General features: G+C 39.3%; 1 protein-coding gene across 6 annotated transcripts in view; it reads right to left on the bottom strand.

The window, feature by feature from the left end:
• The window catches only part of cobll1b (cordon-bleu WH2 repeat protein-like 1b), a 39,083-nt gene that overhangs the window by 3,000 nt on the left and 23,574 nt on the right, over window positions 1-12,509 (bottom strand). For 5 of the 6 annotated variants that reach the window (XM_058392375.1, XM_058392374.1, XM_058392377.1 and 2 more), the window contains 9 exons: window positions 9,982-10,189; window positions 9,549-9,774; window positions 9,352-9,393; window positions 9,005-9,102; window positions 8,413-8,631; window positions 8,013-8,151; window positions 2,185-2,458; window positions 1,994-2,067; window positions 422-1,848 (listed from right to left, as the gene is read on the bottom strand). In XM_058392375.1, coding sequence (XP_058248358.1) covers window positions 422-1,848; window positions 1,994-2,067; window positions 2,185-2,458; window positions 8,013-8,151; window positions 8,413-8,631; window positions 9,005-9,102; window positions 9,352-9,393; window positions 9,549-9,774; window positions 9,982-10,189 — 2,707 coding nt within the window. The remainder of the gene's footprint in view (window positions 1-421; window positions 1,849-1,993; window positions 2,068-2,184; window positions 2,459-8,012; window positions 8,152-8,412; window positions 8,632-9,004; window positions 9,103-9,351; window positions 9,394-9,548; window positions 9,775-9,981; window positions 10,190-12,509) is intronic. The other variant, XM_058392376.1, reaches the window with a different exon arrangement.

The following is a 12,509-nucleotide window of genomic DNA, read 5'->3' as shown; positions in this document are numbered from 1 at the left end:
TCTGTCAGTAAACACAATGGCACGCACACTCTATCCCATCATCAAACAAAAGCCTTTCTTAGAGATGTTGTGTTATGATGCCACCAAGGAAAAAGGGGAACATTGTGCAGGTTCAAAGAAAAGAACAGTGCTATCCTGCACAGCTGAGCACATTCGCTGATGACCTCAGTCACAGAAACTCAGGAGAAGAGGAAAAGACTTTCCAGCAAGTGATTAAGCACATTGCAAATACGTCAGCGTAAGAAACAGTATGCTTCAAGAGCACTTTGTTGTTTTTATCCCATTGACTTTGATGACTAATTGTCTATACCGAGTATAATTTTTTTAAAACTAAATAATTTACTAATAGCCTGAAACTAGAAGATTTTCAGTCTCTTTGTATCTGCATTAAAAAAAGATCCAAAACAAAAATCATACTCACCCTTGAAGTGGGCAATTCAACAAACTCATCTGCCTCTCTGATTGTGCAACGTTTAGTCATCGACAAAGGCACCTTGTGTCCACACAGCCTATCAGGATTATGGGTAACAGACTGGGATCTCTTGACTGCAGAATTGACAGCCTGGGCAAAGCGTGATGGTGTGGATGATGAGTATGGCTTGGGTGCAGCAAAACTCCGCAGTTTTTCCAGAGACAGGCCAGCAGTTGGTAAACTCATTTGGCGCGACAAGACCGAATGTGCTGATCCACTGAACACTTCAGTCTCTCTCGGTGAGGAAGCGGGACTAGATCTCTCCATCTTCTCCTGCTTTGAAGGAGATGTTGGTGGAGAAATATGCTGCTCCTCTGTACTCTTCATCTCCTCCTCCCACTGGATGGGTGGTGGAGGAGGGGGGAAGGTCTCCTGCATAAACCCATGGAAACTCTCCCTCTGCGGGCTACGTAGAGGCTCTTTTTCCTCACTCAAACTCATACTGCGCACCAATGCTGAGCTGACGTAACTTCCAGGTGTTCTTTTGTTCTGTGGTAAGCGGAAAGAAGCTGGTTTGGGCCTGGTTGCAGGTGGAACTTTCTTCTCCTTGGCCTGAAGTATACAAGAGGAGTTTGAAGGAGATTCTACAGTTGGGGAAATGGGTGGAGAAAGATCACTGATACTGCCAGGCCTGCATTCAAACCTAGTGGGAGATGCTGCTGCTGCTGTAGCTTTTTGACTTAAAGATTCCACATTCACTTCCTGAACTCCAGGCACACTGGAAGACTCAAGCGTCAGCTCCACTTCAAAGAAGCGTAGCTTGTCCAAGGTCTTCGGAGGCACAACAGTGTAGGTGGTCATTCCTACTTTGGGGATGTATTCACGGGTGAGTTCATTTGAGGGCTTAGGCTTAGTCTCAGAGGCAACAACGTACTGTAAGCTTCCATGTTTAGCTCCTGAGGAAATTTGTGGTGGCTTTTGATTTTCAGGGCTGGGAGTCTGTGTGGATTTGGGGCCTTCGGGGAGGTGAGTGTGTGTGGATGTCTGCGTATCAACGCTTTGAACAGGGTGAATTTCTTGTCTTTGGGTCTCTTCTGTAGATGTGGCCATGTCCTTTTTTGGGCTACCTAAAGCTACCGGCATACAGGCGAATGAATCCGGGGTAGGTGTAGCCTCAGTTAAGCCGCACGTCTTTGTTTGAATTTCAGTGTGTGTCTGACTTGCACTTGTTGCAGTGGAGAAAGCGTTTGGTGTTGTTTGTACTGCAGCTGCTGCATAACTAGGCTTAGGAGGAGCCTGTGGCTCTGCCTGCTGGGTGTGTGAGACTAGGTCTATAGAACCCTGAGCTGCATCCATTGGTGCAATGCTCAATTCCTTCAATGCTGTAGAACATTCAGCAGTTAAACATGCCGTTTCAGTCCTTTCATCAACACTGGCTGTATAAGAGAAGGAAAATAAAGAAACTGAGCAGACAGTCAAAAAAAATTCCACTATAATTATTTAACTTTAATCAAGTTACTCCAAGTGTCTATATTAGAGTGAGGAAAATTTTTTTAAAAAGAATATGGAAATACAACACACCACCATTTGTTGACTGTAATCGAGCATTGGAATCAGCCTCTGGCTGATTTTTCACCTCAGAGTCTGCAGCTACTCTGTCAGGGACAAAAACCATACATCAGACTGAAACCCGAACATTAAGCCTAGCATGTTGTTTTTAATTTAAAAAAAATAAAAGCAGCTTTATTTTCTTTTCCTCAAAACTGTCGTACTTGCCATCTGTGGTCAGATCAGAGGACACTTTTTGTAGGCTCTCCCTAGGTGGAGCTGCACTTTCCATCTCTGAATCCTGAGTCGGGGAGGCAGTTTCAGCTCTGCCAGAGTCCATTGAGATGTCCGCAGAGAGGTTAACGCTGCTGTCATCCTCTAGAAGCTCTGGTAGAGGACTCAAACTCTCAGGACTGGAGCTTACAGTGACAACAGTAGTGTCGGAGACCATAGAAGACTCCTGATATTCTGGAAGCTCCTCAGGAGTTGCTAGCAACCCTGCAAAATTGTGTTAAACATTATAATGATATAGTAAAACCCCTAAAACATGTTCTAATCCAAATGTTATGAAGATGCCCGGGTTAAGATAATTGCAGCATTATATACAAAAAAGGCTGATCCAAACACTCCACACAACTTTAATTTAGCAACTTTTTAACTATCACCACCTCTGCCAAGAGCCACAGGCTCAAGTTTCTTTTATAATTTGCACTATCCAACATAATAAGTAGTCACATCCTCAGACACTCTGCTCACACAGCATCAGATATCTTTTGTACACTTAGCTGTTCACATGCTGCAGAAACCTGCACTGTAGATTTCAATATCATTGGCTCTTAATACTCTTGTGTATTTGCACTTCTGTACACCAGTTTGTGATGGGAAAACAAACATTTGAACACTGACACAATGAGCTCTTTTGAGCAAGGTATAGATACAGCCTCATGTCTTTAAAATTTATTAGAGTTTTGTTTGAGTAAACATGGCAAGTAAACATGGGTGGGTCAGTCAAACGTCTCCTCCTGTGAAAGTACTGCTACTTGTAAAGTATTACGCCTCTTGGCCTTGTCTAGAAAGAAAAAGTGTAATTTTTCTTTTTTGAGGCTTGGCTCCTCTTTAGGTTTCCTCTTTATGCTTCCAGGCACTTGATCTGTTCATTAAAAGTGTATGAAAAGCTGCTTTCACTTGAAACTGAGACAAGGGCTGCCTGTACTCCAGGTTACATATTGGTTATAATGTGTTCATTAACTTTGGATCTTTGTCTCAAATAACACCTGGATGATTCTTTCTCTGCTTCATTTTCACAGTAGGCTCAGTGGCCATTTACAGCATGGGTTAATAAAGAGATCTGTATTCTGCTTCTCAGCGGTGTCCAGGAGCAGCTTACATAATGGGCTGATGGGAGTTGTATTAGTGTGAGAGTGAAGCAGGCAGGCCAGAGTGCTGCTGTGCCACACGGTTCTTCAGAGTGAGGGGATCGCTCTTAATTAAGACATCTCACTTTCCTGCGCCAGCTGCTGCATTCAGCCCTTCAAGGGCTGTCGCTGGGGACTGGAGTGCAGAAGCAGTATTCAAAGAGAGAGCTTCTCTCTGCAGAGCGCTCTGTGATCTCTCTCTCTTTTTCTCGGGTTGTGGAGTGCCATGGAAATAGAGAGCGACAATCAGAATCTGGGCTTTATTTTCTTCTCTTTCCTTTCTTTCTAACTATATAATTTTTTTCTATGCTCAGTTTTTTTTTCTGTCATTTCACTACCTATGTATCTTAATCTCCTTTTTGGTCTCTTTATTCACCCTGTCCCTGCCCGTGTTTCACTGCCTTTCTCCATGCCTCCCTCTGCTCCTCTGTGAAGCTGATTATTGCTGTCAGCAGGGGAACAAGCCAGCGCTGGAGACACAAGCACAAAGACGATTCCAAACACTTTATTACCGAAACTTCAACACCTAATGCCGAAAAACCGTAAGACGTATCAAACTCTAATATACTGGCAAAAGGATATTGAAAAATATGGCATACAAACACAAAAAGAGCAAACTGAAGGGTAAAGCACTGCATTACAGAAAGATATAGAAGCAAACTCAATGAAGTTTCTCTGTCTCAAGTGGCTCCTTTCTTGTGGTTATGAACGACGAGCTGAGTCTGTCTGTAGATTCACATCCATGATTAGACTGCAATTACTCCCTAAAAGCTATGCCCCCCTTCACCCCTGTAGTCATTTTTTATTGAAAGACTTGCTATCACATCTAAGCAAAACAATGCAGTTTTACGAGAGCTTTTTGCCACTGGGGCCCTGAGTATTCAAGACATTTTGAAAAGTAAAACATTCATGGTTACAATGAGAGCCCTTGTTAGGTTTTCCCTCTAGAAGACACAGTTGTGATTCCTGACAAAACACATAGTGGCTTAATAAAAGTAAGGACAGAGTGCAGTTTTTATCACATATAGACCATATAGTTGCTGTGCATCTAGTTTTATTGATACGCACCCAAGTATGGTTCATTCTATTAAAAATACATCATTACTAGCTACTAACTGTATTAGCATTCAGCTTGTGAAAAGCTCATGGTACAGTTTTTCATAGGAGCTGCCAAACACACGAGCCTGGCCAACCATTACTAACAAAGACAACAGTCTGGTGTGTTAAATATAGCATTATATACAGTTAAGCAATATGTGGCAATCTCATAAATTGCCTTTCAGCTGCTTCAGACTGTTTCAAACTGAGATCTACATTCACTGAAATATGCAGACATTTCAATTTCACCTAGACTGTATCAAAAATGGACGACTGTATAATTTAAGTTAAAATCCGTAGAAGGGTGGTTTCTGTTCTTCATTTTTTGGGTTTGATAAAAGAATGTAATGGAGAGCTTATTTATGTGAGACAGTCATTGTCTGAATCTGGATAAGATGCATGTCCAGGATTTTCAAGTTCATTGAATTATGAAGCTTGAAGACTGCAATTTTGTGACATTTAAAAAAAAGTATGTGGAAAAATAGTAACACTAACAATTATACTAAAAAAAAATAGTAACACTATCAATAGAAAAAAAAAAGGAAATAATGATAAACATTTTTTGCTTTGAAGCCAGTCTCAGGAGTCTGACAGCTGGATCGACAAGTGTGTGTGTGTGTGTGTGTGCACTCTTGTGCATACAACTTATCTATAGGCCAGGGGGATACAGAAAGAAAATAATGAAATAAAAACAAATAAATAAAAAAAACTAGAATCATATATAAACATTGTAAAGCTTACATATGTTATATGTTTTAACAGCTTTTTGATAAGTGCAATCAACTACAGTCAGACCTCTTTCATGCTGCATGACTTTGAGTCGCCGACAGGTCCAGCTATTTATCATGCCAAATATTTCACGGGCGTCGGCGACTCATCGGCGACTAGGTCAGATCGAGTTTTTGGTCATTCAGATTGCCCGATTTTGCAAAACTAGTTGGCGACTGAAAAGTCGTGCAGTGTGAACTGGGCATTAAAGTAATAAACTACCGACCCCCAATATTTATCTGCGTGATGGTAAATTACGTTAATGGCCCACTTTTGTGTGTTTCAGTAATTTTTTTGCGTTAAAAACGCAATAAGGATTTTGTATTAATCGCATGTGTTAACGTTGACAGCCCTAGTTGGGGGATTGTGTGACACTGATACAGAGATTGAGAGATTTTATATGCCTATAAATGAGACAGTTGTAGCGTTTGTTATTGCTAATATCTCTATACATGCTATGTCTGCTCCCCCTTCCCAACTCCATAATTCATAGACTATACAAGCAATGGAAAAAAAGAATCCACACATAAAAAATAACTAGACAAAGATACTGTCTGGAAAAAAATACAGACACTGACGTGAACATATAATTAGAATCTAATTAAATGTCAGAGGCAGAAGACGCCACCACAGGAGGTTGAAATGCAACAGCAAGCAAAGTGGAAAGAAACCATGTCTGTCATTCGCCCCCTTCTGGACAGTCTGTCAAGTCAAGCCCATAATGTGTATGTATGTACATAACATCCTCCTCATTACATACAAAATTATACAAAACAGACACAGGCTGACTTTTAGAGTTTAAAATAACACGAGCATTAACTAAATCTAAAAATTATTACTGACATACACAATAAACATAAACCCACAATAAATATCGTACTGTTCTTCTGTAATGTATTAATGTATCTTGCCGAGAGCAACAAGATTCAGCAGGAGAGCCACTAAATATTACTGTTAAGCCACAAAATATATTAAATTCCAAACTACAAACATAGTTCATAGATTAACTACTTTTTTCAGGATTTCATAGTACAGAGATTAAAGCCTACGGTCAAGAGCTATAATTAAAAAATTGATGGTGCAGCAATATGATTATGTAACTGTTCAAGAAATTCTAAAGAAAGCATGTGTTTCCTGACACACTCCACACGACTATATGAATTTAACTGAAATCTGTGGGATATTTCTTTAGACTGTGATTATACCACGACGCTGTATAATTCTTGTTTCTGATTGGTCAGATGGTGTTGAAAACTTTTCTGTTAGAGAGCATGTCTGGAGGCTGTAAGGTTTCTACTGATCAGTAAATTTCAAATTTTATTTTACAGTAACTACTTCACAGGGACTTGTAGAGTGAACAGTCCATATAAATGGATTAAAACTTCTCGTCAAACTCTTTATAAATAAAAATAAAATAAATTCTAAAAATTTCTGTAGATTTTTGTAGGTTTTAATAGTAAACAGTAACTATAAAATGGACCAAAAGTATCATTTTTTTTAATAAATAAAAAATGTTTATGTTCAAAAAATTGCTGTGGTATCGAGGAAATGAAACACCTCGAAAATGATCACACCAAACCGTATTCAAATTTTTCTATAAGAGCACACATCATTGTTTTTTATTTCTTAAATAACTGCAAGTCAACTCAGGTAACTGTCACAGGTCTAAAGAGATTCACAAGCTACATAGCATAAAGGAGTGATTAAAACCTTATATCTAATGATACTAGCTTTGTGGACAGAAATGACAATCTATTAGATATGTTTTGTTTTGCCTAAGCGTTTCACATATCATTCCACAACTAATGGAAAAATCCATTAAGATCAATGTGAAAAGAACAGTACTGCTGTTAAAAATGTTGGCTGTGCTGAATTTGGTTAGAAATGTCCTGCATATTTGTAAGTAGAAAGGAGGCTGGAAAGGGCTGTGTAATACACAGCCATTCACTAGAGCACTATAGTTTTAAGTTTTTTAAATTTACATCAAAGATAGTCTACAGAAGCCACTGTACAGGAATCTGACTGAAATTATCAGCTCACTGTAGCCATGCAAGCCATTTCTGTGCCAGAGTGCTTCTGAAGAAATGCCATGGCTCGGGCAGTACTGTTTATAAATCTTCAGCTTGACCCAATTGCTGAACCTGTTTTAAGTGTGTGTGTGTGTGTGTGTGTGTAATTGTCAAGGGATGTGGATCCAAATATTCAAGTCTACTGCAAAGGCTATTCTACTACAGTCATATTCCACTGCCACAGCTTTAAACTGATAGAATTAAATCATAGCAGAAACAGAGCAGCTGAGTGTTTAGAAACACACCAACTCAGAAAAGAGAAATATCCACAACAATCTGCAAGAGCTGTACTTTCCCAACTGGACCACTAGGAGGCAGTATGTATACAAAATTGAACTTTTGTACACATCAAGTCTGCACTGTCAGCAATCTCATTCGCTGCTCCATGTCTCGCTGTGTTTACATGCAGGACAAAGTACAGCTGTTTTTATGTCTAAGGGCAAACTTAAAACAGCTTACAGACTTAATGATTTTACCATTAATAAATGATTGATTAAATCACAAACATAACATTTCCCAACATTTCTACAGTTGATCCACATTTCCACTTCTGACTAAATGCATCTCTGTAATACGGCTACAGATTACCAATCAGCGTACGACAACAGCTGGAGAAACACAACCTGTGATGAACTGTGCTAAACCTTTACGTCTGTAATAAATGTCTGAGTGTTTACTAGCTGCCAGAGGCTGCAGACTGACCTGTTACAGCTGTATCCTGCGTTTTTTCATCATGGGTCATTGAGGGGCTGGTGGGGGAGGCAGGGGGTGGTGGGGCCTTCCTCTTACTCCTCTTTAGAGACGAATCGGTAGATAAACTTCGTCTCAGAGACGCTGTGACCTTCACAATCCAAAGAAGTTTCACTTTCATTTAACATACATAACATAAGCTGAAATGCTCTGATCATTTCAGCTAATTGTTTATTTAAATGAAATTAATAGTTTTGTGTGTAGTAAATAAATACTAGGTGTAGTATAGAAATAAGTGAACCTGAAGACCCTAGCGCACAGCCTGATAGTATTATCCTTAACCTTATAGCTCAGGATTTGCTCTGATGTTAAATGTAAATCTAAAGAGAAGAGTAACGTAAGCACTGCATACCTGGTTGCCATCAGGATGACTGCTTGTTTGAGAGTTGCTGTGCATATGGCTGAGGTCAGAGGGTGTCATCTGTGGGGGCAGAGGGGCCCGTCTCTTCTTCGGTGCGTCAGACGGCATAGTGTTGGAGTCGTATGTTGAGGAATGCATGCTGATGGAACTCATGCTCATAGGTCTTGATTTCCTGTTGATTGGAGATGCTGGCGCACTCACAGTTGATGTCTTTAAAAAGAGACAAAAATAGCAAACAATTTCCTGACTTTCGGTCTTGCAGATAGCTACTCCTGAATGGCAGCAACTCTTAACACCATTCTCCAGTAAGCAAAAGTCTGAATTTGGGTACAAGGACAAGCACTAGCCAATGAAAAAGCTCAGGGCTTGTCTATGCAAAGTTTAAAGAACACCAAAAACAAACATTTCCTCCGTCAGCCCTGAACTGCCTGTGCAATGGCAAACAAATTAACTTTGTAGATGACTTTTTTGGAAAGGTCTCATTCACTCTCGGGAGACTCCTCAACATTCAGGAACAATAAACAGTACGTTTTAAACCATTTAACTGCTAACAAATTAACCACCTTATTAAATCTGCACCCACCTGATCAGATTTCTTCTTACTTCCTCGTCTGAACATGCCAAACAGGCCTTTATTTTCCTTTTCTTTCTGGAGTTTGTCCTTGCTAGGTTGAATAACATCTGTGAGACAAATTCAAAGGTTTTAAATAAATGGATTAAAAATACATACATTTATAGTGGGAAAAATGACCGCATAATCTTTTTTTTAATAATCAAAATATTGCTAATTTCATTTTGGTTCAATTAAGTGTTTTAATATTCTGCAAGACATGCCTCATGTGCTGCAGTACAACATGAATACAGAAGATTAGACTGTGTATATTATGCAGCCATAACTGAAAATACATTACAGCTCATAGTGATTGTTACCTGAATGAGTTGGTGATGGAGGGAAGTCTGTTGGACTGATAACTGTACAGAGATTACAGAAAGGCGAGTTAATAAAATGGTAGTGACGGTCAGTTAATGAAGAAGACATAGCTCTGAGGAAGTGAATACACCTCTGTGCAGCCAGAGACAGCTGGATTTCTAATAAGCCTTTTTTTATTATTCGTTATTGTCATTACCCCGTGTGTCTCTGGCGTAGAGCTCCCGGAGGCTGAGATCATTGAGAGAGTTGCTCAGGTCCAAAGCCTCCTGTGAGTGCACGTTCTTCAGCAGCACGGTACTCTGGAGATCAAATTCACATTTCTCGCAGATAGCAGGCAGCAGTTCCTGCAGAGCAATCTTAGGGTTCACTCGCAAAATTGTCTTCTGGGTCCTTTTATAGTTTATTACCAGACGCACAGTAGCCTGAGGGAGACAGAAGTGATCAAATTAATAAATGAGATACAAAAAAAGATGGAGAAACAGAGCCTATGGGTGTTTTCATTAAATGAGATGAGACATTAAATAACTGAAAAAGGCTAGAAATAAAATCAAAGACTTAACGAGTCTATTCTACATTTTCCAATGCTACATTTCTTTTTTAAATTAAGGACCTAATTAAAGCCCAAATACCTCTGGCATTTGTGGTCCAGTCTTCTTATTCTGGTCCTCCATACCTTTGGGCTTGAGCAGAACCTTCTCAGCCTCCAGAGCACCAATAAGAGCATTAGGCTTAAACTTTATGTGATTCTTATTGGTGGAGACTAGCTCAATGGTGTGGCCTGATGGGTTGAGATGGTACTTTGCACACAGCATCACGAGTAGGTCAATCATGGGTTTACTATAAACACAGATGGACATATATGGATTAGACTTTTAGACACACATACACACACACACACTTTGCAAGATAAATCTTTGCTCCAAATATATTATCTCCACTGGATGGAGCTGTTGTGGAGGCAAAAGTTCAGAAGTCTGGGTGTTCAAGATGATATGAAGCACGACTGCAATTTCTGACATTATCTTCTTATATCTTAAGGAAGTGTGTGTGTGTGTGTGTGAGAGAGAGAGAGAGTGTGTGTTTGTGTGTGTGTGTGTATATAATAGATATTTTGTGCAAACGATATCATTGACTAACACCATGAAACTCTGAGACACAAAATAGTCTGAGGCAAGCAGAGTTATAGACAAAAGACCAGAAGAAAATACCTAATAGTCTGTAGCTAGGTGTAGTACACCCTTCCCTAAGAATGGCACATTAGTTTCACACTATATACCTGTCCTAATTTCAATTAAAATGTAAAAATACAGTATTGGAGGTTATGTAACAAACACAACCACATATAAATAAGGCATTGTAAATAAACAGCATAAATGTCTGCACCTGAGACTAAAAACAAGCACTATGCATGTTCTCTAAAATGTCTTCAGCACATGCTACAGTCTATTCATTTGCATGAATAATGTCCTACCAGTAAAAATAACCAAATGCTATGAAGCCTCAGGGTTATAACCAAATTACTGTGCTGGATATCTCAGGTTAAAGCTTCATAAACATTTGTTTATAAATACATTTAATGATAGCTGGGATTTTAAAGGAGCTAACATTTGAGATACACTATATATATATATATATATATATATATATATATATATATATATACTGCATACACAGCTATGAGGGATCAGGAATGTTTCTCCCATACAGGAGCATAGTGAGTGTGGAAAATCCTTTAGTGACACAGAATGAGCTACATGATGCTTTCCAACTGCTTCTGGAATGCCAGAATCCGAGGAGCTTTTGGAAATATACAGCAGCTACAGTTGAGTCTTGAGAAAGAAAAGGTTGGGGACACTATTAGTGTCCCAACAGAGAAGACTGGGAGGAATTTAATACGCAATTCTTCCAAATGGAACCTGGTTTCAGTTTAAGCCTGGCAAAAAAAATATCAGCATGCTAGTTTATTTGCTGTGATTAAAAAAAAAAAGTTTTGCTTTTCACCTAATTTGATTTTCCGCAATCTTTGCAATGCAGAGAACTGAACTAAGACAACAGCACCATCAGTTGGCAAAGGATAAAGCTGCACATTTTGGGAGCATTAAAAAGGCAGATCTGAAGAAGACTGGAGAAAAAGAATGATACTGAATTTTGATGACTAAATTGCTGGAGTGTAAGCACACACTGACTCCAGGATGGTTGAAACCCGTTTTCATTTTCCATCCTACCCACAGTTCAGCTCTGTGCAGCACCACCCAAGTGACTCAGAAAGGCAGCAATTTCAGCTGCTTTAACACTGATGTAATGCACTAGTGACCTTTATGATCTCACTTATGTCACTTAAAACAAAACTTCAGTACAGACCACTTGGGAGACACAGGGGTTGTGTGTGGGGGTCAGAGCAGCCACGCAGATGCCAAATTAAAATTTGTGCATCTTAATTAATCAAGATAATGATTAAGATTCTTCTCTGTACTGATTCCAGGATGGTGAAATGAATTTTCCAAAGCATGACCCAAACACAGAACTAATATCATTAACCAGTGTTGCCAGGTTGCAGAAAAATTTCCAGCTTCAAAAAGCACACAAAAGAGGTGACAATACACCAAAAAAAATTGGGACAGTGTGTTTGTGAAGCATGGACATTATCTACACACACTTCATAGCAGCAGGGGGTGGGGGGGTTGGGACTAAATCAGGAATGAGATATGAATGTTAACGTCAGATGTACACTAACGTTTGACCATATAGTGTATCTTGCACTACATCAATTTTTATGGTGCACTTATTTGATTGGACAAGCAGCATTCTAAAAGTACTTATATTTAGTATAACCACACTGGGATGTTACACTGTTTGTGTCCCACGTTTTGCCAGAAAACATTTTACGTCTAACAGCAGTCCCACTGAAACTGTTGCTACTGTAGAATTAGCTAAATAATACGCTAACAGTAAGTTGGGATATTCTGTGGCACTCAGTCTGTGGATCTGTACCTCACACATTTTCTGTACTTATACTTTTATTGATATAAATTAATTAGCTTTATTTCCAATTTGCAAGACCTTGATTGATTTTCTCACTCAAAAGAGGTCATTAGTGTAATGCCCCCTACCCTACATTCACTATATAGAACACAGCTCCAGGTTACTAATAGTTAGG

Source organism: Hemibagrus wyckioides, linkage group LG06, assembly GCF_019097595.1.
Source record: "Hemibagrus wyckioides isolate EC202008001 linkage group LG06, SWU_Hwy_1.0, whole genome shotgun sequence".
Lineage (NCBI taxonomy): Eukaryota > Metazoa > Chordata > Actinopteri > Siluriformes > Bagridae > Hemibagrus > Hemibagrus wyckioides.
This window is presented reverse-complemented; position numbering and strand designations above follow the sequence as displayed.